The sequence below is a fragment of the Carcharhinus amblyrhynchos genome, chromosome 16, assembly GCF_965287045.1.
Source record: "Carcharhinus amblyrhynchos chromosome 16, sCarAmb.v2.hapA, whole genome shotgun sequence".
In the NCBI taxonomy this organism is placed as follows: domain Eukaryota; kingdom Metazoa; phylum Chordata; class Chondrichthyes; order Carcharhiniformes; family Carcharhinidae; genus Carcharhinus; species Carcharhinus amblyrhynchos.
The window spans coordinates 21,596,637-21,621,115 of record NC_137339.1 but is presented as its reverse complement, the minus strand read 5'-3'; the positions used below and the strand labels follow the sequence as shown (position 1 = coordinate 21,621,115).

At 42.8% G+C, this 24,479-nt stretch overlaps 1 protein-coding gene across 7 annotated transcripts in view; it reads left to right on the top strand.

Moving 5' to 3' along the window:
- Positions 1-24,479, top strand: part of dnmt3bb.1 (DNA (cytosine-5-)-methyltransferase 3 beta, duplicate b.1) — a 245,309-nt gene that overhangs the window by 17,857 nt on the left and 202,973 nt on the right. For 6 of the 7 annotated variants that reach the window (XM_080204810.1, XM_080204812.1, XM_080204806.1 and 3 more), the window contains exon 2: positions 20,982-21,063. In XM_080204810.1, the coding sequence (XP_080060936.1) occupies positions 20,982-21,063 (82 nt within the window). The remainder of the gene's footprint in view (positions 1-20,981; positions 21,064-24,479) is intronic. The other variant, XM_080204809.1, reaches the window with a different exon arrangement.

Below are 24,479 nucleotides of genomic sequence, written 5' to 3'. Positions count from 1 at the left end.
AGGCTCGAAGGGCTAGATGGCCTACTCCTGCTCCTATTTCTTATGTTCTTATGTTCTTATTATGTTCAATCTCTCCTCATAGGACAGTCTCAGTATCAGCTGAGTAACCTGTGCTGTACTTCCTCTATGGCAAATATATCCTTTCTTAGTAGAAAAGAGTATTAAAGGAAAAACAAATGAACATAAACTGTTCAGAAATGCAATACTAAGCTTCACAAATTGAGCTTGTTAAAATAAATTAAATTAATTTAATAATAATTAATTTTTAGATTAAATAATTTTTTAAAAAATTTAAATTTTTAAGTGTAACATAGAGCCTGGAGGCATAAAATAGTGACATTTGAAATTTTATGGAACATCAGAATCAAAACATAGCAGAAGGAGGCCAATTGACTCATCGAGTCTGCACCGACTCTCCCAATGAGCTATTCACTTAGAACCATTACCCTGCCTTCTCCCTGTAACCCTGCACATTCTTCCTTTAGAGGGAAAATTGGTCCTCTTAGGGACAAAAGTGGGGAGTTATGTATTGAGTTGGAGGGAATGGGGGAGCTCCTGAATGAATACTTTGCGTCGGTATTCACGAGGGAGAGGGAGTCGGAATCGTGCAGTCTCTTGGAGGGAGCTGAGGATCAGTTGCAGGAAATAGCCATTACGAGGGAGGAAGTGCTAGGGCTTTTAGGTAGCGTAAGGACGGATAAAGCTCCGGGGCCTGATGGTATTTATCCCAGGCTGCTTAGGGAGGTGAAAGATGAAATTGCTGGGCCTCTGGCGCAAATCTTTGTCTCTTCTTTGGACACAGGTGAGGTCCCAGAAGACTGGAGGGTAGCAAATGTGGTACCGCTGTTTAAAAAAGGTAGTAGGGATAACCCTGGAAATTATAGACCGGTGAGTTTGACATCGGTGGTAGGGAAATTAATGGAAAAAATACTTAGGGGTAGGATGTATGAGCATTTGGAGCGTTGTGATCTGATTAGGGATACGCAACATGGCTTTGTTAGAGGGAGGTCTTGCCTTATGAATCTGGTGGAATTCTTTGAGGAGGTGACAAAAACGGTTGACGATGGGAGAGCTGTTGATGTCATCTATATGGATTTCAGTAAGGCGTTTGACGAAGTCCCTCATGGTAGGCTGGTAGAAAAGGTTAAGGCGCATGGGATACGAGGTCAGGTAGCTAGGTGGATTGAGAACTGGCTGGGCAATAGGAGACAGAGGGTAGTTGTGGAGGGGACCTTTTCGGGCTGGAGGCCAGTGACCAGTGGTGTGCCGCAGGGCTCAGTACTGGGACCTCTCCTCTTTGTGTTATACATAAATGACTTGGAAGAGAGCGTAGGTGGTGTGATCAGCAAGTTTGCAGATGACACCAAGTTGGCAGGGTTGGCGGGTACTGAAGTGGAATGTCAGGTGATACAACAGGATATAGATAGGTTGGTGCATTGGGCAGATAGGTGGCAGATGGAATTTAATCCTGACAAATGCGAGGTGATGCATTTTGGAATGAATAATGCAGAGAGGAGCTATGTGATAAAAGGTAGACCGATTAGGAGTATAGAGATACAGAAGGACCTGGGAGTGCAGGTTCACAAATCCATGAAGGCTGCGACACAAGTGGAGAAGGTTGTTAGGAAGGCTTATGGAATGCTAGCCTTTATAGGAAGGGGTATAGAGTATAAAAGCTGCCGTCTAATGCTTCAGTTGTATAGAACGTTGGTTAGACCGCATTTGGAGTACTGCGTCCAGTTCTGGTCACCTTACTACCGGAAGGACGTGGAGGCTCTGGAGAGGGTTCAGAGGAGGTTTACCAGGATGTTGCCTGGTATGGAGGGACTGGGTTACGAGGAAAGGTTGGAGAAACTGGGACTTTTCTCCTTGGAAAGGCGGAGGTTGAGGGGGGACATGATAGAGGTATATAAGATACTGAAGGGAATAGGTAGAGTCGATAGTGAGAGACTGCTGCCTAGACTGGGTACAAATACGAGAGGTCATGATTTAAGGGTGAGGGGGGAGAGGTATAACTTGGATGTGAGAGGAAGGTTCTTTACGCAGAGAGTTGTGGGGGTATGGAACGCGCTACGAAGTAGGGTGGTGGAGGCAGGAACGTTGGACTCGTTTAAGGTTCAGTTAGACAGACACATGAGTGAAACGAGGATGGAGGGTTATAGTAGGGGCTATTAAATAAGGTCAGAACCTCGGGAGACACCGGAAATGCAGACTTGTAAGTTAACGTTTTTGTCTTTTTATTCCGCAGGTGGAGGTCCACCTCGTTGTCAAACGAGGGGCATGCACACGGTGGGTCGTGCGTGGGCTGCTCTTGGAGGTTCCGGGAGTGGCCCAGTACTTCGTGTCGGTGTGTGTGCTTGATCCTGGACCGGTAGACAGGCGCCGCAACAGCTCAGTGACTAGCACTGCTGGCTGTGCAGATACATGGATTTGGGCCTGTGTCTGTGGGAGTTTGTGCATTCTCCCTGTGGTTGCGTGGGTTTCCTCCCACACCCCAAAGATGTGCTCTTAGGCTGATTGGTTTACCAAATTGACACTATTCTCCCCTGAATCTGGCTAAGTTAGGGGTTCCATTCGTAGACACACAGGGTAGAATAGGTGGAGGGTGATGAGGCGGCGCGGGCTCGTTGGGCCGAAGGGCCTGTTTCCTGTGCTGGGTTGTTCTTTGTTCTTTGTTCTAGATACCAACCTAACTGACTCTTTAATACTTCGATTGAACCTGCCTCCACCACACACTCAGGCAGCACATTCCAGACCTTAACACTCTCGGCATGAAATAATTTCTTTTCATATTGTTTTTGCTTCTTTTGCCAATTACTTTAAATGTGTATCCTCTCGTTCTCAATCCTGTCATGTGGGATAGTCTCTTCCTAACAACTCTGTCCAGATCCCTCTTGATTTTGAAAACCTCTATTAAATCTCCTCTTAGCCTTCAGTTCTCCAAGAAAAACGGTCTTAACTTCAGCTCTATAGATAGATTGGAAAAGTTCCACATCCCTGGAATCATTTTTGTGAATCTTTTCTGCAATCTCTCCAATGTCTTCACATCCTTTCAAAAGTGTGCTACTCAGAACTGTACATAGTACTCCAGCTGAGGCTGAACTAGTGTCTTATAAAAGTTCAACGTAACCTATACGTTCATTAAGAAGTCTCACAACACCAGGTTACTATGCCTACCCCAGGCCAATGCCAGCATCTCCATCTCTTTGCTCATGTACCTGTATCTGTATTAATAAAGCTTGGGATACTGTATGTTTTAATAACTGTGTTCTCAACCTGTCCTGCTACCTTCAATTACTTAGGTACACCCAGGTCCCTCTGCTCCTGCATCCAGTTCAGAGTTGTACCATTTGTTTTATATTGTCTCTCCATGTTTTTCCAACCAAAATAAAACACTTCGCATTTCTCCATATTGAACTCCACATCTGCCACCTATTTGCCTTATCACTAACTTACCTATGTCCCTTTGAAGTCCTGTACTGTCCACCTTTGCTTTAAAGTTTCATATCATCCGCAAACTTTGAAATTGTCCCTTGTACCAAGACCTACATCATTAATATATATCAGGAAGAACAATGGTCCCAACATTAGCCCCTGGGGCACTCCACTACAACCTTCCCGCAGCCCAAAAAGACATTCATTAACTACTACTCTCTATTTAATGTCACTCAGCCAAATTAATTCTTTATGACCATTTGGAAAGATGCAATTTAATCCAGGATGGTCAGCACGGTTTTGTGAGGGGCCTCACAAATTTGATTGAATTCTTTGAGGAGGTAACTAAGTGTATGGACGAAGATAGAGCAGTTGATGTCGCATACATGGATTTTAGTAAGGCATTTGGTAAGGTGCCCCATGGTAGGCTCATGGAGAAGATAAGGATGTGTGGGATAGAAGGAAATGTGGCTGATTGGATAAGTAACTGGTTGTATCATAGAAGACAGAGGGTGGTGGTGGAAGGAAAATTTTGAGACTGGAGGCCAGTTACCAGCGGTGTACCACAGGGATCAGTGCTGGGTCCTCTGTTATTTGTGATTTTTATCAATGGCTTGGAAGAGGGGGATGAAGGGTGGGTTAGTAAATTTGCTGACGACACCAAGAGTGGTGGAGTAGTGGATGACGTGGAGGGCTCTTGCAGGTTGCAAAGAGACATTGATAGGATGCAGAGCTGGACAGAAAAGTGGCAGATGGAGTTTAACCCTGATAAGTGTGAGGTGATTCATTTTGGTAGGACAAACTTGAATGCAGATTACAGGGTCAACTGCAGGGTTCTAAGGAATGTGGAGGAACAGAGAGATCTTGGGGTTCATATCCACAGATCTCTGAAGGTCACCATTCAAGTGGATAGAGCCGTGAAGAAGGCTTATATTGTGTTAACGTTTATTAACAGGGGGTTTGAGTTTGAGTCGTGGGGTTATGCTGCAACTATACAGGACATTGGTGAGATCACATTTGAAATATTGTGTTCAGTTCTGGTCACCTCACTATAAGAAGAATATGGAAGCATTGGAGAGAGTGCAGAGGAGATTTACCAGGATGCTGCCTGGTTTGGAGGGTAGGTCTTATGAAGAAAGGTTGAGGGAGCTGGGGCTTTTCTCTTTGGAGTGGAGGAGGATGAGAGACGACTTAATAAGGTTTATAAGATGATGAGAGGGACTGATAGAGTGGATGTGCAGAGACTATTTCCTCAGGTGGATGTGGCTGTTACTGGGGGGCATAACTATAAGGGTCACGGTGGGAGATATTGGAGGGATGTCCGAGATTCTTCACTGAGTGGTTGGGGTGTAGAATAGACTGCCTGCTGTGATAGTGGAGTCGGACACTTTGGGAACTTTCAAGTGGTTATTGGATAGGCACATGGAGCACACCAGAATTATAGGGAGGGGATAGCTTGATCTTGGGATTGGACATAGCTCGGCACAACATTGAGGGCCGAAGGACCTGTATTGTGCTGTAAAGTTCTATGTTCTTTATCCAAGTTATTAATGTCTCTGTTATTAGATGAGCTGTAGCTTTGCTCACAAGTTTTTGTGTGGCATTATATCAAATGTCTTTTGGAAGTCCGTGTACACTACATCAACAGCATTTCCCTCATCAACCCTCTCTGTTACCTCTTCCAAAAACCTCAGCAAATTAACTGATCACAATTTTCCCTTTAAAAATCCTGACATTCCTTCACTAACCTGCATTTGTCTGTGTTACTATTTTGTCCCATGTTGGTAGCTGTTGGAATGGATAGACCATTGCACTGTAAATAAGACTTCATTCTGACCTTATTTTTCCCCAAGGTTTGTTGGAATGTGAACGGGGGTAATTTTACAAATAGTTTCAATTTTTAGATCCTAATTAGAAATATATTTCTTCCTGGGGTAGAAATGTCAATTACTAAGTGACATAGGTTTAAAGTAAAAAGGGGAAAGTTTAAAGGCAATTTGAGAGGCACATGTTTTACACAGAGGGTGATAAGTGCCTGGAGTGCACTGCCAAAGGAGGTGGTAGAAGCAGATGCAATAGCAATATTCTGAAGGCATCATGATAGATACATGAATGGGTAGGGAATAGAGATCTACTGACTGTGTAGAGGCAAAAGGTCTTTAGTTTAGAAAGGCATCATATGTCAGCACAGGTTTGGAGGGCTGAAAGGCTTGTTCCTGTGCTGTAGCGTTCTTTGTTCTGTCCACGGCACATGGGTAAATTCTGTTAGGTGTTCTGAGTAACCAATTTTACTGGTTATGCATTTTGTTAAACTTGCTTTACTTTTTTACTGGAATTGCTCTAATAAACCTCTGAACCAATGGATCTAATCTGCTGCCAAAACAGCTGGAGTGACAGATTGCAGTTGCCCCAGGAGCAGCATGTGCATCATCAGCATACTGCAGGTGGACAGGAGCGTGTAGTTGTGCTCTGCTTAACTTGCCCACATTGCAGCATTATCAGGTTTCTATTATTGGCATTCTTGTTAGTGATGACATTGTGTGATGAACATCATGCCACTTAAATTTACTTTGCAAACAACTGGATGAAGGTGTGAATCTGCCCCTCTGGATTATAGACTAACTTGTGCTCTAAATGGCACTTCCCCACACTATGGCCTGTGCAGGTATTTCCTCTCAGCTACAGAAAGCAATTTACAAATACAATTCAGATTGAAGTCTTGTAAGCATAAGATGTAAGAAATAGGAAAAGACTTGTAAAAGTCTTTTGGATTTTGATCCCTCAAAAAAAATGTTTCAGAAGCAAAGTACAACCTCTACAATCATATCAAAACCATTCAACTTTTTGTCTGAAAAATTAGTCTCAGAATTTTGACTTCTACATGAATCTGTACAATATTTTGTTTTAACTTCCCTGTTTCATTACTTTTAAATCTCCCTAGATTTAACACACAGCCACATGATTTGCCTATACAACCCTTTGCACCCACCCCCACCCTTGAAGGAATTGGCTCATGTTTTGTACATTAAGACATGTTTCCTGCAGACAGCCACAGTGCTTCCCTCCTGCTACATACATAAACAATCCTTTTATGTATAGCACTTTACATTGATTTTGGGGCAGTGTACTTAATGCAAGTTGCGCAATATGTTCCTAAATCTGCCAAAAGATCCACAATTTAACTGAAAACTCCCTATAGTTCTCCTTCTATGTCAACATTAGAAAGTTGCGGTTTTGTAAATGCTCGAATTGAGGGAACCTGCGCATTTTTAGCTGGATGTACTTTGGTACAGGTTCACACTCGCAAAAAAAAAATCAGCTGTATTGATGTGGATAGCTGGCAAGCAGAGACCGGCTGCTTTTCTTTACAGGAAGTGAGAATTAACGAGAGAGGGGATAAACCTGGTTACACTTACACTGGATCTACATGATGGTCTCATAGCAAAGTTAATAAAAGTCTCTTAACAGGTAACATTTGCCCTCTATTTCAGCTCAAAATGCCTTAAAGTGCAAAGCTAATCCATATCTGACAAAAAAAAATGCAGGCTAGTTTTAAAAATAAAAATCTTAAATTATGTTGTCTTTAAGGGTGTACAATTGAAAATTAATGTGGTATTATTCTGTTGCCCATGTACTAACCAAGTCCTGTTCAACCATTACTCTGACCAATATTGCCTCCAAATTAGATTTTTAAATCCTATCTTTATTTTCAAATCCTTCCATGGTTTTGCCTCTCTGTATCCTTCTGTGTGACTTCCTCTTGTCCCACAACCTCAAATCTCTGTACTCCTCCAGCTCTGGTTTCTTATGCATCGCCCATTTAATTAATTACACTATTGATGGGCATGCCTTCAGCTACAAGAGCTTTAAGCTCCATAACCCCTGAACCCCCCCTCCCTCTACCTAATTTTTCTCATTAAGATGCTCTGCAAAGCAAGTATTTTGCTGAGTCCAGAGACAGCCCCAGCGCTGTTCAGGTGAGTCTTGGTATTGGCAAGCCACATTGTTCTGAATGTGTTGCGTGCTGTTATGTTTCCCTGCCAGTGAAGAACCTGAGTCAGGTCTTCGTGGGCACGCCCGAAATGGGATACAAATGAAGTTCATGCTGGCGTCTGGCATGTTTGCCGGCCTCCCATTGTGTGTGTGTGTGGGAGGTGGGGAGGGGTGGGGTGAGGGGGATTCCTCTGTAAATGCACAGTGGGGTTAAACCAATTCCTGGGCCTCTTGCCACATTCTTCTCCTCCTCCTCCTCCTCCTCCTTCACCACCACAACACCCCACCACCACCCCCTCCCCCCGCGCCCCACCCCCCCACCACAATGAATCATTTGGCAGGGAGGATTCTACCCAGAGTCTGCAGCTTTTTTAACACTAAGTCAACCAATCTCAGTGAAACTTTGGCTCCCTCACAATGGGTTCCCATCTTCAGCGCAGTGGCACAGTGGTTAGCACCGTTGCCTGACAGCGCCAGGGACTCAGGCTTGACTCCTGGCTTGGGTCACTGTCTGTGTGGAGTCTGCACATTCTCCCTGTGTCTGCGTGGGTTTCCTCCAGCTGCTCCAGTTTCCTCCCATAGTCCAAAAATGTGTGGATTGGGTGGATTGGCCATGCTAAGTTATCCCTTAGAGTCAGGGGGACTAGCAGGATAAATACATGGGGTTATAGGGATAGGGGCTGGGTGGGATTGTGGTCAGTGCAGACTTAATAAGCCAGATGGCCTCCTTCTGCACTGTAGGATTCTATGATCTTCACTTTTGAAGTCTTCAAATTCTCTGGACAAGTTGCTCTAACTCGGACAGCCCACCTTGCAGAGTTTCAATTTTGACTCCTGAAATTCCTTTCCCCGGACTACTAAATCTGCACTCAAACACCAACTCACAAGCCCAGCTTCAGCTCTTCAGCCACAACAAGCAGAACCTTAGCCCCAGTAGTCCACAGCACAGAGTCACCAACCTTTTGCTGCCCTCTTCGGTTGACAGGGCTTCTTCTGAGCTGTGTCACTTCAAGTTTGCTAACTGCAGTTTTTTCCTGTCTTTTATAACTTAACTGGGATCTATTCTTGTCCCGCGTCTGGGAATTTTCTTCTTTTGGGATCTTACCATTTTGGGATTTCTCTCTGTTCCCTGTCTGATACTTTTCAATGACACTCAGCTGCTGGTCACATGGACCAGGAGCTGAACACCTTTCTGTACAGGTGTACTGGGCCTGTCCTCAGTCCTGGTTTGTGCGTGTGTGGCATCTCTGAGCTTCGTTGGGATTCGAGCCTCTCGACCTCAGCTCTCAATTAGAGGGTAAGTCTTGCTTCCACAATACAAGCTCGCAACATTTGAAGAACACTAGCCAGGGCCATGTGAGAGGTTAGTGCTCACAGCACTTCATCTGAGAGTGTGCTTTCATTGATTGCCAGGCGATTGCCAAATTCTTGGAAGTCAGTTCACCTGCCTTGTACTTTACTTATCTTCAGCTATATTTCCTGCTGTTAACCTTCACCACAACATGGGAGCAATTTCTGCTGCTCAAACTTTGTACCTCTAATGAGGAACAAGAGGGGCAACACTAGTGGCAGCTTTAGTGACATGTAGGTAACCGCAGATATTCCGTTCAAAGGAGGTAGAGTACCAAATGTACGCTGCAATTTTACGCCTGCATTTTCTGCAAGCCTTCCAAAGTCTCCTCCTTTCCTGTGGGTTACTGCAGCCTTGGCTGCACCTTTCTGACTCACGCCTGGGTCCCTTTAAGCAGAATTTGTCACCCCGCCTGCCCTTCCTGATTGCTCAGGAAATGCTGGAAAACAGGACGCTAATGCTTTAGCTCAGTTAAAGAGCCTGGGGAAAACCTGCTTGAGAAGCAATTGGGTTCCTGACTCAATACAGTTCCTGCTGCCCCACCAGGGACTGAAGCTTGAAAGTTTTGTCCCATCTTTCAGCTATTTTAATCCATGTAGAAGTAATGAGGTTATTCCTCTGCTGAAATAACAAACGTCATAGATGTCGGTGTATAATTCGATCTTTGAAGCCTCGAAGAATCCCTCCAAAAGCAGGGGTTGTCTAACAGGCCGGGTATAAAAGTGAACTGCTGGTTTGGGGCGATTTCCTCTTTTCGAAACATTATCAGCATCCAACTCGCAGTGTGGGCATGTCATAAACTACCATGCATCTTCACAACACAACCTGTACTGCCTGCTTGGTCCCTTGCTCCCAGTTATGAGGTACTGGCGAGTAAAACAGCCGCTTGGGAGGTAAAAATTTGAGACTAATTCCTAATGTGAGCATTGCATGTTGAGGCTGTAAATGGGGGCTGCCAAGTATGTGCCAAAGCATGATTTCTGAGGCTGATAAAAGGGGGCTGTCTTCTATGCTGTGATGACTTATGCTGCAAATTATAGTAGATAAATTTCAACTTTAAGCCAGAAGACAGTGATTGATTAAAATTACTAGACTGGTCTTGTTGTTTTCTGGAACAATCTTGATTCTTATATTTGGTTGACAAAACTAGAAGGAAGCATCAGGACCAAATGTACCAAAATAGAGCTTTTGGGGCAGCACAGTAGCACAGTGGTTAGCACTGTTGCCTCACAGTGCCAGGGACCTGGATTCAATTCCAGCCTTCGGTCACTGTCTGTGTGGCATTTGCACATTCTCCCCGTTTCGGTGTGGGTTTCCTCCAGGTGCTCCGGTTTCCTCCCACAGTCCAAAGATGTGCGGGTTAGGTTGATTTGGCCATGCTAAATTGACCCTTAGTGTCAGGGAATTAGCAGGGTAAATATGTGGGGTTACGGGAATAGGGCCTGGGTGGGATTGTGGTCAGTGCAGACTTGATTGGCCGAATGGCCTCCTTCTGCACTGTAGGGATTCTATGAAAAGATGCCACCAGCAAAACATGAAACAAAAAATCAACAAAACCAGAAGAAAGATAAGGGAATAAAATGGCATAATCCATGGGCATCTGAATTGTGACCTACAGGTAAGTGTGATCCCTGAGCCCTAGGAATCAGCACTCAAAACAGTTCCTTTCTATTTAAGCTTGTGTTACACATTGAATTGGCCTGTTTGAACTGTGCAAGCCTTGATGTTTGAAAAAAGGTTTGGCACTGTTGTTTCAGTGGGAGATAAATCTTGAATCTGAACATCCACAGGTTAAGATTTATGGTGATTGATGGGATAATGCATTTAAATTCTGAGCTTCAGTGGTGCAATCTCTGTGGGCTACAAAGATCAAACCTTTCTAAGGAAGAAAATGGAGAAATAAAACGACAATGAAGAAGAGGCAAATTTAAATCATATTATCTAAAGGGATCCCTGACCACGATATTGTCTCCTTCCTAGATATCAGGGAAGGTGATGGCCTAGTGGTATTATTGCCAGACTATTAATCCATGAACTTAGCTAATGATCTGGGGATACAGGTTTGGATCCCAACCATGGCAGATGGTGGAATTTGAATTCAACAGAAATAAATCTGGAATTAAGAATCTACTGATGACCATGAAACTGTTGTTGATTGTTGGAAAAACTCACCTGGTTCACTAATGTCCTTTAGGGAGGGAAATCTGCTCCCCTTACCTGGTCTGGTCTACATGTGACTCCAGACTCACAGCAATGTGGTTGACTCTCAACTGCCCTCTGAAATGGCCACTCAATTTTAAGGGCAACTAGGGATGGGCAATAAATGCTGGCCCATCCATAAGAACATAAACATAAGAAGTAGGAGCAGGAGTAGGCCATCTAGCCCTTCGAGCCTGCCCCGCCATTCAATAAGATCATGGCTGACCTGAAGTGGCTCAGTTCCACTTTCCCGCTTTCTCCCCATAACCCTTAATTCCCCTTACTGTCAGAAACCTATCTAACCGTGACTTAAATATATTCAGCGAGGTAGCCTCCACCACTTCAACAGGCAGAGAATTCCAGAAATTCACCATCCTTTGAGTGAAGAAATTCCTCCTCAACTCCAATCTAAACTGCACCTCCCTTATCTTGAGGCTGTGTCCTCTAGTCCTGCTATCCTTTCTAAGCAGGAAGGATCTCTCTACCTCTACCCTATCTATACCCTATCTATACCCTTCCTTATCTTATACATCTCTATAATATCCCCCCTCAGCCTTCTAAACTCCAACGAGTACAGACCCAGTCTATTTAGTCTCTCTTCATAGGCTAACCCCCTCATCTCTGGTATCAACCTAGTGAATCCATCAATGCCCACGTCCCACGGATCAATAAAAAAATTCAGTGTTTCTTTTAAAATGAAAAGGAGATGTGGAGGAGCTGACTTTGACTGCAGTACATTAAAGGAGCGGTAAACACCTCAAACTGGAGTGGATAACCTTGCCACAACATGAACACAGATGAAGTGCCCAGCTGCATTTTGGACATTGTCTATGGCTGACTATCCAAAGCAGCTGTTTCAGGTGACTGAACCTTTTTTAATATGAAAATTGAAGTTGAATGATGTTAGATGAACCCTGATTAACATTAGAACCTGCTCAGATCCACTGCTGAAGAGGCCTGCTAAAGTTTAACTGGTTAAATTGTTTTGCGGCCTTTGAGTATTCTTCGGGAGCTACAGAACATGAATCCATGTCACTGCGCCTTGAGACACAATCTTCGTGATCACGAGCCCTTGTCCTTCCCCACCTACAATTTACCTTTTGGCCACCCATTTTTGGAGGACTCAATCTGATGACTTCCACACAAACATCTGTGTGATATTCTGTAGCTCAGCTACCAGATTTAAATGAAACTATTCTTAAAAGAATAGGGGCAACTTTGCTGCTGGAATGAGTGGTTGAACAGCCTGCTCTGTGATTTGGTCACAGTGAAAATAAACCCCAGAGACTGATAGATGATATGCAGTGTATTAATATACCGATGGGTCCTTGGTATCTTATCGTATTGAAAAGAGAGAAACTTTGCATGGAAGGTCAAATTCAGATGATTGAAGGAACTTTTGAACTTTTTACGTCTCACCCCAACCCATTCAGCACCGGGTAATTTCCTTCATCGAACTAGATTTGAGGCATAGCGATATTCTGGAAGTTGATAACGTAGGAAAATGAGTGAGCCCTACGTCTGGGTTAGATCAGCTACTGGAAGGCCCTTCATGGAGTTCTTAAGGAAAATTGTCCAAGAGGTTTATTTTGAGGAAAAAGAAGCAATGCATGGTGAGGCACATGTCACAAATCATGTCATGGCACTGTTGCTGGTGGTGCGTGGGCAATCCAGGCTGTCACGGGACCCAGCAGAGCCAATTTCTGTTGTGGGCTTTTGGAGTTTTCTTGCAATTTGTGTATTATGTACTATCTTGTGCAAGAATCAATTGTTTGTATGAGCAGTAGATTGTAAATAGTTCAGGATAATGAGTAGGTGTCCAACATTTGCTTTGTACCTGCTGTAACAGAGTAAGGCTACGCAATGAATTTTGCCGTTGACATAAGGTGATACGCCATGGCCTGAATTTTCATGCTGATGCTTTCTATCTGTGCGAAGATCTGAGCCTGAAAGTTCTGTTCTCCGAACCTGGCCTCTGGAATTTTTCCATGGAGGAATGGGGGGTGAGTTCTAAATTGCAAGTTCCTGAAGACAACTGCCCACTGGGTTTCTGACATCTACCCCACCAAAATCATGCCAAAGTGTGCAGAATAGACCTGGTAAGAGCTCATCTAAATCTTGTGGATTCATTTAGATAGTCAGGGTACCCTTTTGGACAGGTAATGCTTTCCTTTGCGTATAGTCCTGGGACGCTTTGGGAGAGGTCAGGTGCCTTTTGGGCTGGTTAAAAGTAGAGATGAGGTAAGTAAAAAGTGCATAAACTCATTGGAGCTGTTAAAGACCTGTCAAAACTTGTTGGAACTGTCAGAATTCCATTGGAACTGTCAAAGGATATAACTTTGCTGCACTTTAAATAAACAAGTGTGTGGGCTTAAAAAATATTTCACTCTATCTGTTGACATAAGCTAATATTTGTTCTGCATGACTATTTTACAACCTATCATTATCACAATGGGGTGCCTATTAAGTGAATACTTTGACAGCTTCAAGTGGCTACAGAATAGAGGTATTTATTTTCTTGAGAGATTGGTGAAAGGAATTTCAATGTATTGAGTGTTCTTCTAACACTGAATGTTTTTTGAAATACTTTGTTATTTCAGTGTCGCTCCTGGGGTCTGCCAAGGTGGATACTAGGAGAGTTAGCATTGAGGGGGCATGAGCAAGAAGTGTGGGTGAGGGGCATGAGTTGGCACTTAATTGGCATGGGGCTATAAAGGGCCAAGGGGATGAGTGGAGGGCATCGGCATGGGGATATGAGGTACTATGTGGGTGGGTACAGAGGCATAGTTTGGTATGGAGGATACGAGGGGCCATGGGAGGTGGGTGGGTAGTGTTGAATCATGACGTTCTAATGCCCTAAGTTTTGTCAGGCTTAAGAGGCCCCATACAATATAAATAATCCTTTATTATTCTCACAGAAAGGACACTGAATATATAGATATGAAACGTTTATATTTGTCTGTATATAAAGGTGAAGGCACAAAGAAAAAGTATAATCAAACTAAAACACTTTTTACAAAATGCCTGTTTGAATTATATACACTTTGAAATTTAAATATGTTCACAATTTCTTAATTATTAAAGATGAAAATGCTTTATCGACGCTGACAGAAGCTGTTACAGAAATTAATAGCATACGAAATGGAAACCGTAATAAAACCTTTGCTGTGCCTGTTTGTACATCACCTGGAATGAAAAATTTTAAATGTTTTCTTTTGTGATTTTTGAAGACTACAGTCATCGATGATGTTGTCAAATGATAAGCTACTGTGTTTATTGCTTACGATGCACATGATGCTTAGTGTAGATCGCTTTCCTTGCAGCAAGCTTTAGAATCTTTGCATCTAGTCCTGTAGAACTGAGCAGAATTCCACGTATAGGGTTTTTACAGACCTGTGGCACTCTGTTACAAAGAATTATTCCTTATAAAGCTCTAAGCTGGATTCGCACACGTGTGTTCAATAATGTCAATATTTACCATGTGTCAGAGACGCGATCCTTGTGCGACTCGGACATAGGAACAACTGCTGCTGCCTTGCAGCAGGAGCCAGCAGGCTGCTGGGGATTATACACATATGATTGGCGACACAGTGGTTAGCATTGCTGCCTCACAGCGCCAGGGACCCGGGTTCGATTCCCGGCTTGGGTCACCGTCTGTGTGGAGTTTGCACATTCTCCCCATGTCTGTGTGGGTTTCCTCCGGGTGCTCCAGTTTCCTTCCACAGTCCAAAAATGTGCGGGTTAGGTGGATTCGTTATGCAAAATTACCCCTTAGTGTCAGGGAGACTAGCGAGGGTAAAAGTATGGGGTTATGGGAACAGAGCCTGGGTGGGATTGTGGTTGTTGCAGACTCGATGGGCCAAATGGCCTCCTTTTGCACTGTAGCATTCTATCAACGATACAAGTTAAAACTTCAACATGGGACACATTCAACAAAGAAGGTGGGAATATCCGGCCCACCCAGGGTGAGCGATCATTGTATGGTTGAGTTTTTGATGCAGATAGAGGATGAGAAAGTAGGGTCCCAGACCTGTGTCCGCTGTTTGTTTGAACAGAGGGGAGTACGATAGGATGAGAGAGGAATTGGCAAATGTAGATTGGGGGCGCAGATTGGTAGATAGGACTGCTGAGGAACAGTGGACGATCTTTAAGCAGGTCTTTTTCAGTGCTCAGCAGAAATATATTCTGATGGTAAAGAAGGAGCATAGGAGAAGGGATAATCAGCCGTGGTTATCGAAGGAAATAAAGGAGAGTATTAAATTAAAAGCTGATGCGTTTAGAGTGGCTAAAAGTAGTGGGCGAGTAGAAGATTGGGAGAGGTTTAAAAATCAACAAAGAATGACTCAGAAGTTGATAAAGAATGGAAGGATAGACTATGAAGCTAAACTAGCACTAAATATAAAAAAGGACAGTAAGAGTTTTTACAAATATATAAAGAGGAGGAGGCTGGCTAGAGTGAATGTTGGACCCTTAGAGGATGAGAGGGGAGATTTAGTGGTGGGAGATGAGGAAATGGCTGAGGCCTTAAATAAGTTTTTTGCCTCGGTCTTCATGGAGGAGGACGTGAATAGTTTGCCGGATATTAAAGCTAGAAGGATGGTAGGAGTTGAGGGCCTGAATGCGATTACCGTCACTAGAGAGGTAGAGCTTGATTGACTAGCGGGACTGATGGTGGACAAGTTCCCAGGACTGGATGGAATGCATCCCAGGGTTCTGAAGGAAATGGCAGAGGTGATAGTAGACGCCTTAGTGGTTATTTACCAAACTTCGCTGGGTTCTGGGGAAGTGCTGGAAGATTGGAAAACGGCTAATGTTACACCGCTGTTTAAAAAAGGTAGCAGGCAAAAGGCAGGGAATTATAGGCCGGTTAGTTTAACGTCTGTTGTTGGAAAAATGCTGGAATCCGTCATCAAAGAAGAAATAGCGAGGCACCTAGAGAAGAATTGTTTGATAGAGCAGACGCAGCACGGATTCGTTAAGGGGAAGTCATGTTTGACAAATTTGTTGGAATTCTATGAGGATGTGACTAGTGCGGTAGACAGAGGGGAACCGGTGGATGTGGTGTTTCTTGATTTTTAGAAGGCGTTTGATAAGGTGCCACACAAAAGGTTGCTTCAGAAGGTTAAGGGGCATGGAGCTGGTGGTAAGGCGTTAGTGTGGATAGAGGATTGGCTGTCTAATAGGAGGCAGAGAGTTGGTATCAATGGGTGCTATTCTGATTGGCGTTTGGTGACTAGTGGAGTGCCGCAGGGATCGGTGCTGGAGCCTCAGCTATCTACCATTTATATAGATGATCTGGAGGAGGGGGCTGAGTGTAGGGTGACGAAATTTGCTGATGACACGAAGATGAGTGGAAAAGCAAATTGTGCGGAGGGTGTGGAAAGTCTGCAGAGGGATCTAGATAGGCTGAGCGAGTGGGCGAGGACCTGGCAGATGGAGTACAATGTTAGCAAGTGTGAGGTTATCCACTTTGGCAGGAATAATAGTAGGAGGGATTACTATTTAAAGGGCGAAAAGCTGCAGCATGCTACGGTGCAGAGGGACCTGGGGGTCCTTGTGCATGAGTCGCAAAAACCCAGACTGCAGGTGCAGCAGGTGATCAAGAAGGTGAATGGGATGCTGGCCTTTATAGCAAGGGGGATAAAATATAAAAGCAGGGAGGTCTTGCTGCAACTGTACAGGGCACTGGTGAGGCCACAGCTGGAGTACTGTGTGCAGTTTTGGTCGCCGCACTTGTGCAAGGATATTTTGGCCTTGGAGGGAGTGCAGAGGAGGTTCACTAGGCTGATTCCGGAGATGAGGGGGTTGGACTATGAAGAGAGACTAAATAGACTGGGTCTGTACTCGTTGGAGTTTAGAAGGATGAGGGGGGATCTTATAGAGACATATAAGATAATGAAGGGGATGGATAGGGTAGAAGTAGAGAGATTCTTCCCACTCAGAAAGGACAGCAGGACTAGAGGGCACAGCCTCAAGATAAGGGGGGATCAGTTTAGAATGGAGTTGAGGAGGAACTTCTTCACTCAAAGGGTGGTGAATCTCTGGAATTCTCTGCCCGTTGAAGCGGTGGAGGCTACCTCACTGAATATATTTAAGACGCGGGTAGATAGGTTTCTGATAGACAGGGGAATTAAGGGTTATGGGGAGAGGGCGGGAAAGTGGAACTGAGCCACTTCAGATCAGCCATGATCTTATTGAATGGCGGGGCAGGCTCGAAGGGCTAGATGGCCTACTCCTGCTCCTATTTCTTATGTTCTTATGTTCCAGTGGCAGAGGCGGCTTGCCTTTGCGTGCTGTTTGAGTCTTTTGGTCCTGCCAATTGTTTACAGTATTTTGCGTGGCTTGCCTGTCCCGTGACCTTGCAGCGCACCCCCACCCGTATTTACCCCTTCTTTACTTAACAATTGATTATGATAAAATTAGATTCAAGTCAATTTTTTTCTTATTTAGAGGCCCCTCGTTTTGTGAGGCCGGAAGCCGTATAAGCCTAAATCCGGCGCTGTGGGTGGGGTGGGGGTGGGGGTGTGGGCATTGGGGTTGGCATGGAGAGTGTGGAAGGGGTTGTGAGGGCCGGGTGCCTTTGATCTTAACATTTTTTTTAAAATGTCTCGCATAGGCAGGCCTTCCAGCCAGCATGTCTCTGCAGCCAGCAGTCTTTGCAAATGTTCCGGGGCAGGTGGAACTGGCTTCTGATCCAGCTTGCACTGCACCCCCAAGGCCTGCCAAGCAGTAGAGATACCTACTTCATTGTAGGACCATCAGATTGAAGTGGTGTCCAGACAGAGTAGATGAGAGAAACTGTTCCCATTGGTAGAAGGCTGGAGAACTAGAAGAGACCAATTTAAGGTGATTGGCAAAAAAAAACAAAGGCAATATATAAGTTCATGAGATGTAAGAGCAGAATTAGGCCATTGGGTCCATTCTGCCATTCAATCATGGCTATGTGCTACTGATCCCCATTTTCCTGTCTTCTCCCCATAACCTTCCAATGAAGAAAAAGATTTCACACAGCAAGTGGAATGAACTGCCTGAGAGGATGGTGGAGGCAGGTTCAGTCGTGACTTTCAGGAAAAACAATCTGGCTGTCACTTGATAGAAAATGATTTACCAAACCACGAAGAAAAGCAGGGCAGTGTGATTAACTAAATTGCTTTTGCAGAAAGCAGACAAGGACTTGCCCAGCCAAATGGCCTCCTCCAGTGCTGTTGCCATTCTGTATTTGTGTATGGTCCCCGGAAGTGTAGGGGGTTTTAGTTCAGTCGGGCAGCATGGTCGGTGCAGAATTGGAGGGCCGAGGGGCCTGTTCCTGTGCCGTAATTTTCTTTTGTCTTTTTTGTTCTTTGACCATGTGACATTGGTGGGTTTCTCGATCGGCAGTAAGATGCCACTTTGTCCTTCCACCTTGAAAGATTTATGTTGTGTGAACTCCCGGGTCTGTTTGTTTCTCTCCCTCCATTTGAAATGGTACAATTCAATTTATATTGACACTTACCTTTGTGACCAAAATATAAAACAGAAAATTGTGGATAAACAAAAACAGAAAAAGCGGGAAAATCTCAACAGTTCTGACAGCATCTATGGAGGGTGAATAGAGCCAACATTTTGAGCCTAGGTGACCCTTTGTCAGAGTTGTTAGAATTTCTGAGATTTTCCAGCATTTTCTGTTTTTGTTTCAGATTCCAACATCCGCAGTATTTAGCTTTTATAGAAAACTGGAGGTATTCCATAGTCTTAATGGATGATTTGCTGAAATAGCCCAAAGTTAAATTACAATGTCTTTCTACTGGCTTTGATTAACCAAATGATAATATTGCACATACCCCTTCATTCATGGGAGATTGTTCTTTTTGTCTTCATTGAGTAACAAAGCTAATGGTTTTCGTTGCTTCAAAATTCTGGGATGGTACAATCTTGGGGGCAGGAGATAATATGTATTGTGCTAGTATGTTAGCACTACAGACTCCCCATCCCTTCGTCTTTTTGTACTGGTTGTTATATCCATAGAGGATGTTCCAGAAAGTCTGAAGTAAAATTGACCATTATATTGCCAATCACGGAGTATTTAACGATATGACAAGCTGGATTTCCAATTGCTTTGGGGGAATAATGGTTCAAAAATAGTGCTCTTGGATGTTCGGTTGTCTTCTGACACTTCGGTGACGTGCTGCAATTTTCAAAGAGTGGACAGGAAGGATGGGGGAAAGCTAGGAACCTGCTCACCTTTAGAGAGGGACGGAATGAAATTTTCAGAGATCAAATTCAGAAGAGTAAATGGCCTGGGGCACTTTGATGCACAGCTGTCGGGAGGACAGGAGGGAACCACTATTTATTGTTGTTTTTGTTGATTTAAAACCTTGAAACAAAAAAAGTCAAACAGAAGTGTTCAAGCAGCAGCACAAAATTGCTGTCATTTGAACAGAGCAGATTGAGTATCTGATGAGTGAGTGTTTGGGCACTTGTTTGGACTGAGGTTACTGACCCTGTGCTCTCCTGCCTGCCCCATTGCACAAGGCAACAGCAATCCCAATCATGGCTACAGTCTACCTTTTGAGAATTGTGCCCCCTACCAGAGGTCAGTTTCCTCCCCCAGGCAGGACTGGCACCACTAATAGTCTGTCAGCTTCATCTCTGGCCCAATTAGGGCCTTTGTATATCAGAATATCATTGTGTCAGTCTGGCTGAAGTGATCAGAATCTGGACTTGGAAATGATCCATGCACCAGGTTCCCCATCCCAGACTGAAAATCCAGCCCGACAGATTCGAATGTCATGAATTCAAACCCCATTCTAGAGACATAAATACATAATCCAAACTGACACTTCAATGTAGGAATTGGCAAAAAATTCTGGCCTAGCCAGCACTGACCACATTCCGAGAAAGAATAACAATAGCTGAGAAAGTGCTGCATGTTGGAGGTGACATGTTTTAAATAGGATTTTAAACCAAGGCCCCATTTATTTGTTCAAGTTGGATGTAAAGGATTCCACAACACTATTTGAATGGAATTTTCCTGGTCTGTTATTACTGAAATAAATATATTTATATTTCATATTTACCCCATTGCTGTACGTGGGAATTTTCTTTGTATAAATTGGCTGCTGCGTTTGCCTCCATTACAACAGTGGTTACACTTCGGAAAAGTACATAATCAATTTTGAATCGCTTTTTGACGTCCTGAGGAAGTGAAAGTCACTGAGTTCTGCCTTTCGTTTTGATTGATGGCAAGAATTTCTTTACATGAATAATGATTAAAAATTCTGGATATCTCAGTTGAAGTAACAACCCTTATGTAATTTGAGACAGAGCTGGATGTTGAGATAAGGTAGACTGTAGATTTCCTTAATGGTATGGAATAGTCCATGCATTTTTAGAATATTCTTTTTGGGAATATGAGCATTGCTAGCATGGGTGACGTTTATTGCTTATCCTTAGTTACCGTCAACCTGCTGGTGAGCCTTTCTGAATTGAACCTTTGCAGTCCATGTGGTGAAGATACTGTAATTGAACCGTGAGATGTAGGGAGTTTTAGGAATTTGATCCAGTGTTCATGAGTGAACGTTAATATTTCTCTGAGGGAAGGGAACTTGAAGGTGATGGTGTTCACCTGCTCTTCTTGTCCATTTAGATTGTAGAGGTTTCAGAAGTTTTTATTTATTTAGTGTTATATGAATGGATTAAATTCAACATCATGGATAAGACCATCTCTTAATTGGTATCACTTCCACTGTCAATGAGAAAAACACAGGTTGGAAGTTCTACAGTCCTGTCCTCCATTGAGCAAGCTTTGCCCCTTCTCAGAGCTCTAGCAGTCACCCCTAAGTGCAGGCACTAAGATGACCAAAATGTTTGAAAATTGGTAGCTTGCTGCTTCTGCTTGTGTTAAAAGCTGTATTGGTTTTTACTCAGCAATAAAATCCAACTGTAGACATATCAATTTATTTATGTTATATTAGTTATCCTATACATAAACTGTGCTAGCTAATTTTAATCTTTGTGGTTTAAGTACAGATTCTGAACAAGAGAGGCTGACAATGAAATCAAATGACTGCAACTCAGAGACTATTGGTAACATCAGCAAGCTACAGGTAATGGCAATCTTCTATCTATCAATGAGTTATCACTGAAAATGTTCAACATAAAGGTTAAAGTTTTAACTTGTTGGAGAGCTGGTGAAAGCAAATCTAGCCATGATTGTGGAGAATAAAATACTTCCTGTGTATCTGCAAGTTGCAAATGTCTTTAGGGGAAGCAAAATCAAGCCGATAATTTTAAAACAAATTTAGCAAGACTGCACTCTCAGTACAGAGATTAATTGGATAGAAGAATGCGCTATAGATAGCTTACAACAGCAGTTCCGATGTTCTAACTTTGCACTCTCATCTAGCAAGGTGTGCAGTAGGAGCACAGGCTTGGTAAATGTTATTTTTAATTTTGTTCTCAATAAAGTATACTCCTTTCAGTAAAAACCTGAATTGAATTGCTGCTGTGGAGTTGGAACTGAAGTACATCCAGTCCCTTGAAAGCTAGTAGATGGTGATTTGAGTTGATAGTTATTGTATTTAGCATACACAGCAGGTTCTGACCTGCCATGGTTAACCTTGAAAGTTGCAGAAGTTTCATTCGCCAAAATGTGTGATGATGTATTTCACTGAATGCAGTGGCCTTGCATGTAAGGACGTGTTTGATGTAATACAATAATTGAGTCAGACAGCTGCATATTAAACAGAAGGCTCTCTGTCTTCATCACCTGTACTTCTGGTGTAGTGTCTCCCCGTGCAATTTATTTTAAATATCTTTCTTTACTAAAACACCACAGTATGTTCTGTTTATATTTTCTTTGGATGTGCATACTGTTCCATACTTCCTCTTTGTGCTTACCTTTGTTTTTGAATGTGTAAGGAAAAAAAGAGGTCAAGGAGGAATGAGGAGGGAGAAGTTGAGCAAGGTGAAGAGTGTGGAATAATTACACATAAACCAATTATAAAATGGAATACTGAATTGGGTACTGGGTTTGAAAATGAGCCATGTCTCACACACAGCTGGAAGAATTATAGACATTATTAAAGATAGAAATACAGTGGAAATGCAACATTACAGGATTGAAACTAATTGCACTGCATGACAAGGTGCCAAGACCTTTAATTTTATCTCTTGACAATGTTGCTAAAAGGGCAAATCCTGTGCATGAGAACTAAAAAATGCCTACCTTTTCATTACTAATGTGCTCAATTCACTGACTGCCAACACATTTCTGTTCCTCTCCATTTCATAATTACATTTGATGACTCTTCTCTGTGTCCTAATTCTCTAAAGGTTCCTACCAAGTAGGTTTAGCGGTGAGATCTAATTTTTAAAAAAAATCCTTGAGAAAGAAAGCACCTACACTTCTTTTTCATATTCTCAGGAGCATTTTGGTCCAATGAATTATAACTGAAATGCTGTGTAGGAAATTCAGCAATCAGTTTCACACAGTTTCCTCAAACAGCAATTAAATAATTACCAGTTAATTAAAGGAATTGTTTTGCTGGTGTCCTCTGAAGGGTGGTGGTGTTTATTGGACAGACAGTAGAAAAGTTCTCCAGTTAATTTTTAAAATCATCCTCTGGAGTCTTTTATATCTACCTGCAAAGACAGACAGGGCCTTTGTTTGCTGTTTCATCTGAAGATGAAGGTGGTGTCCCTGAAGACGTTAGTGAGAGGTCAAAACTAAATTTAGCATGAGGCCTCATTATATGTAATACTGAATTCTGTTGGCTGATCAGGTAGCATGATGCAGCTTGTTGGTCAAGACTTTAGGTTTTTCATCTGGTTTCAGCATTGGACTTACTGAGGGGGTGGGCAGGGCTTGGAGGTGAGCCCAGACTGATAGTGGTCCGCAGTAGTTTTGTGGAGCCAGATGAACTATTAAAGCATTTTTTGATCATTTTCAGGAGCCTCGTGGAGTCCCAATTGGACAGAGCATGTATGGTGCATGATCAACCTATTTGAAAACTAATTTTGGTATTTCTACAACTAGCATTAGGATACTGATTTGCATAAGGACCCCACTGTCTATTTGCTTTTATTCCTAAAAGCCAAGTGCGGTGACAAATTTCTTGTATAGTATCTCCAACAATACAGCATTATATTGATGTCTCACCCTATATATGGTCCAAGTGCTGGGAAATGGGATTAGTATAGATTGGTATTTGATTGTTGGCATAGACATGGTGGGCTGAAGGGCCTGTTTCTGTGCTTTAGGACTCTGTGATTCTATGTTATTTTCTCAAGTATTGATGCAATGCTTGAATCCATAACCTTCAAACTTCAAGTGCTACCACTGAAGCAAGCTAGCATATGGAAAGAAAAATGAGGCAAAAAAATACCAATTGTGTCATGGTAAAGAAATAGCAGTAAAATAATTTTAAACCTTTACCAATGCTCTTTGGATTCCCACGAGGTTGCTATTGTCCAGTATTAGTCTTTCAGCTCAGACATTTGTACCTTTTAACATATCTTTTCTATCCCAGATTATGATATATCAGTTTTTTTGAGATATATGTCAAACCAGATGGATGTAAAGGATCCCATTGGCAGTATTCTCCTGATGTCCTGATAGATATATTGCCCTTAGTCAACTTAACACAACCAAGTCATTAAGTGCTTCACTTATTTGTTGTTGTTGGGATCTTGTTTGCACCAACTGGTTATAATGTGCAAACATTGCATGAGAGCCTCCATTTTAAAAGATAATCCATTCAAAGTGTTTGTAACGTCTTGAGGACATAATAATTGCTAGTGAACATTAATAATAGAAAGTGTGAAATGGACAGGTTGCTACCTGCATAGCCCTTGCAACTAGAACTATGCAAATCAATTTATCTCTCAAAATTTGCTAATTTGTTTCATGTTAAGGACGGGCACCAACTGACTGACTAAATCGGGGCTTGAAATGGCTCCATGTCTCTAAATGTCAATGCTTTTTATTTGAATTAGTAAGCTTTTGAAAAAAACACGATGTGGTGAAGCAAGTGGTATAAGTTGTTTTTTTTAAATGATATCCCTAGTGCACGGTTTTTTTTCTTTTGTCTTTAACCTTGTATCTGCTGGTGAAGATTGGTTTGATCTCAGTCACTTGTGAAAGGAATAAAAGTCTATTCTGACTTTGAAGAATTTGGCTAGAAAGTTGAACATCTGTTCCTTTATGATATTTGACAATGGCATTTCAAAGAAAGTTAATTCTTAAAAATACTTTTGAATGTATTAAAACTTGAAAGCTTGCATCAAAAAGAAGCTGTCATGATACAGGGGAGTTGATGGCATGCAGTATTGTCGCTGGATTAGTAATTCAGGGGCCCAGGGTAATGCCTGGGGTTCGAATCCCACCTAGGTAGATGGCGAAATTTGAATTAGATAATTCAGCAATGCCCACATCCAATATATACATAAGAAGAGGCACCACATTGCAACAAACAAGCCAAAGAACTCACTTAGTTGCGGGTGGTGTATTGGTGCCAAGCAA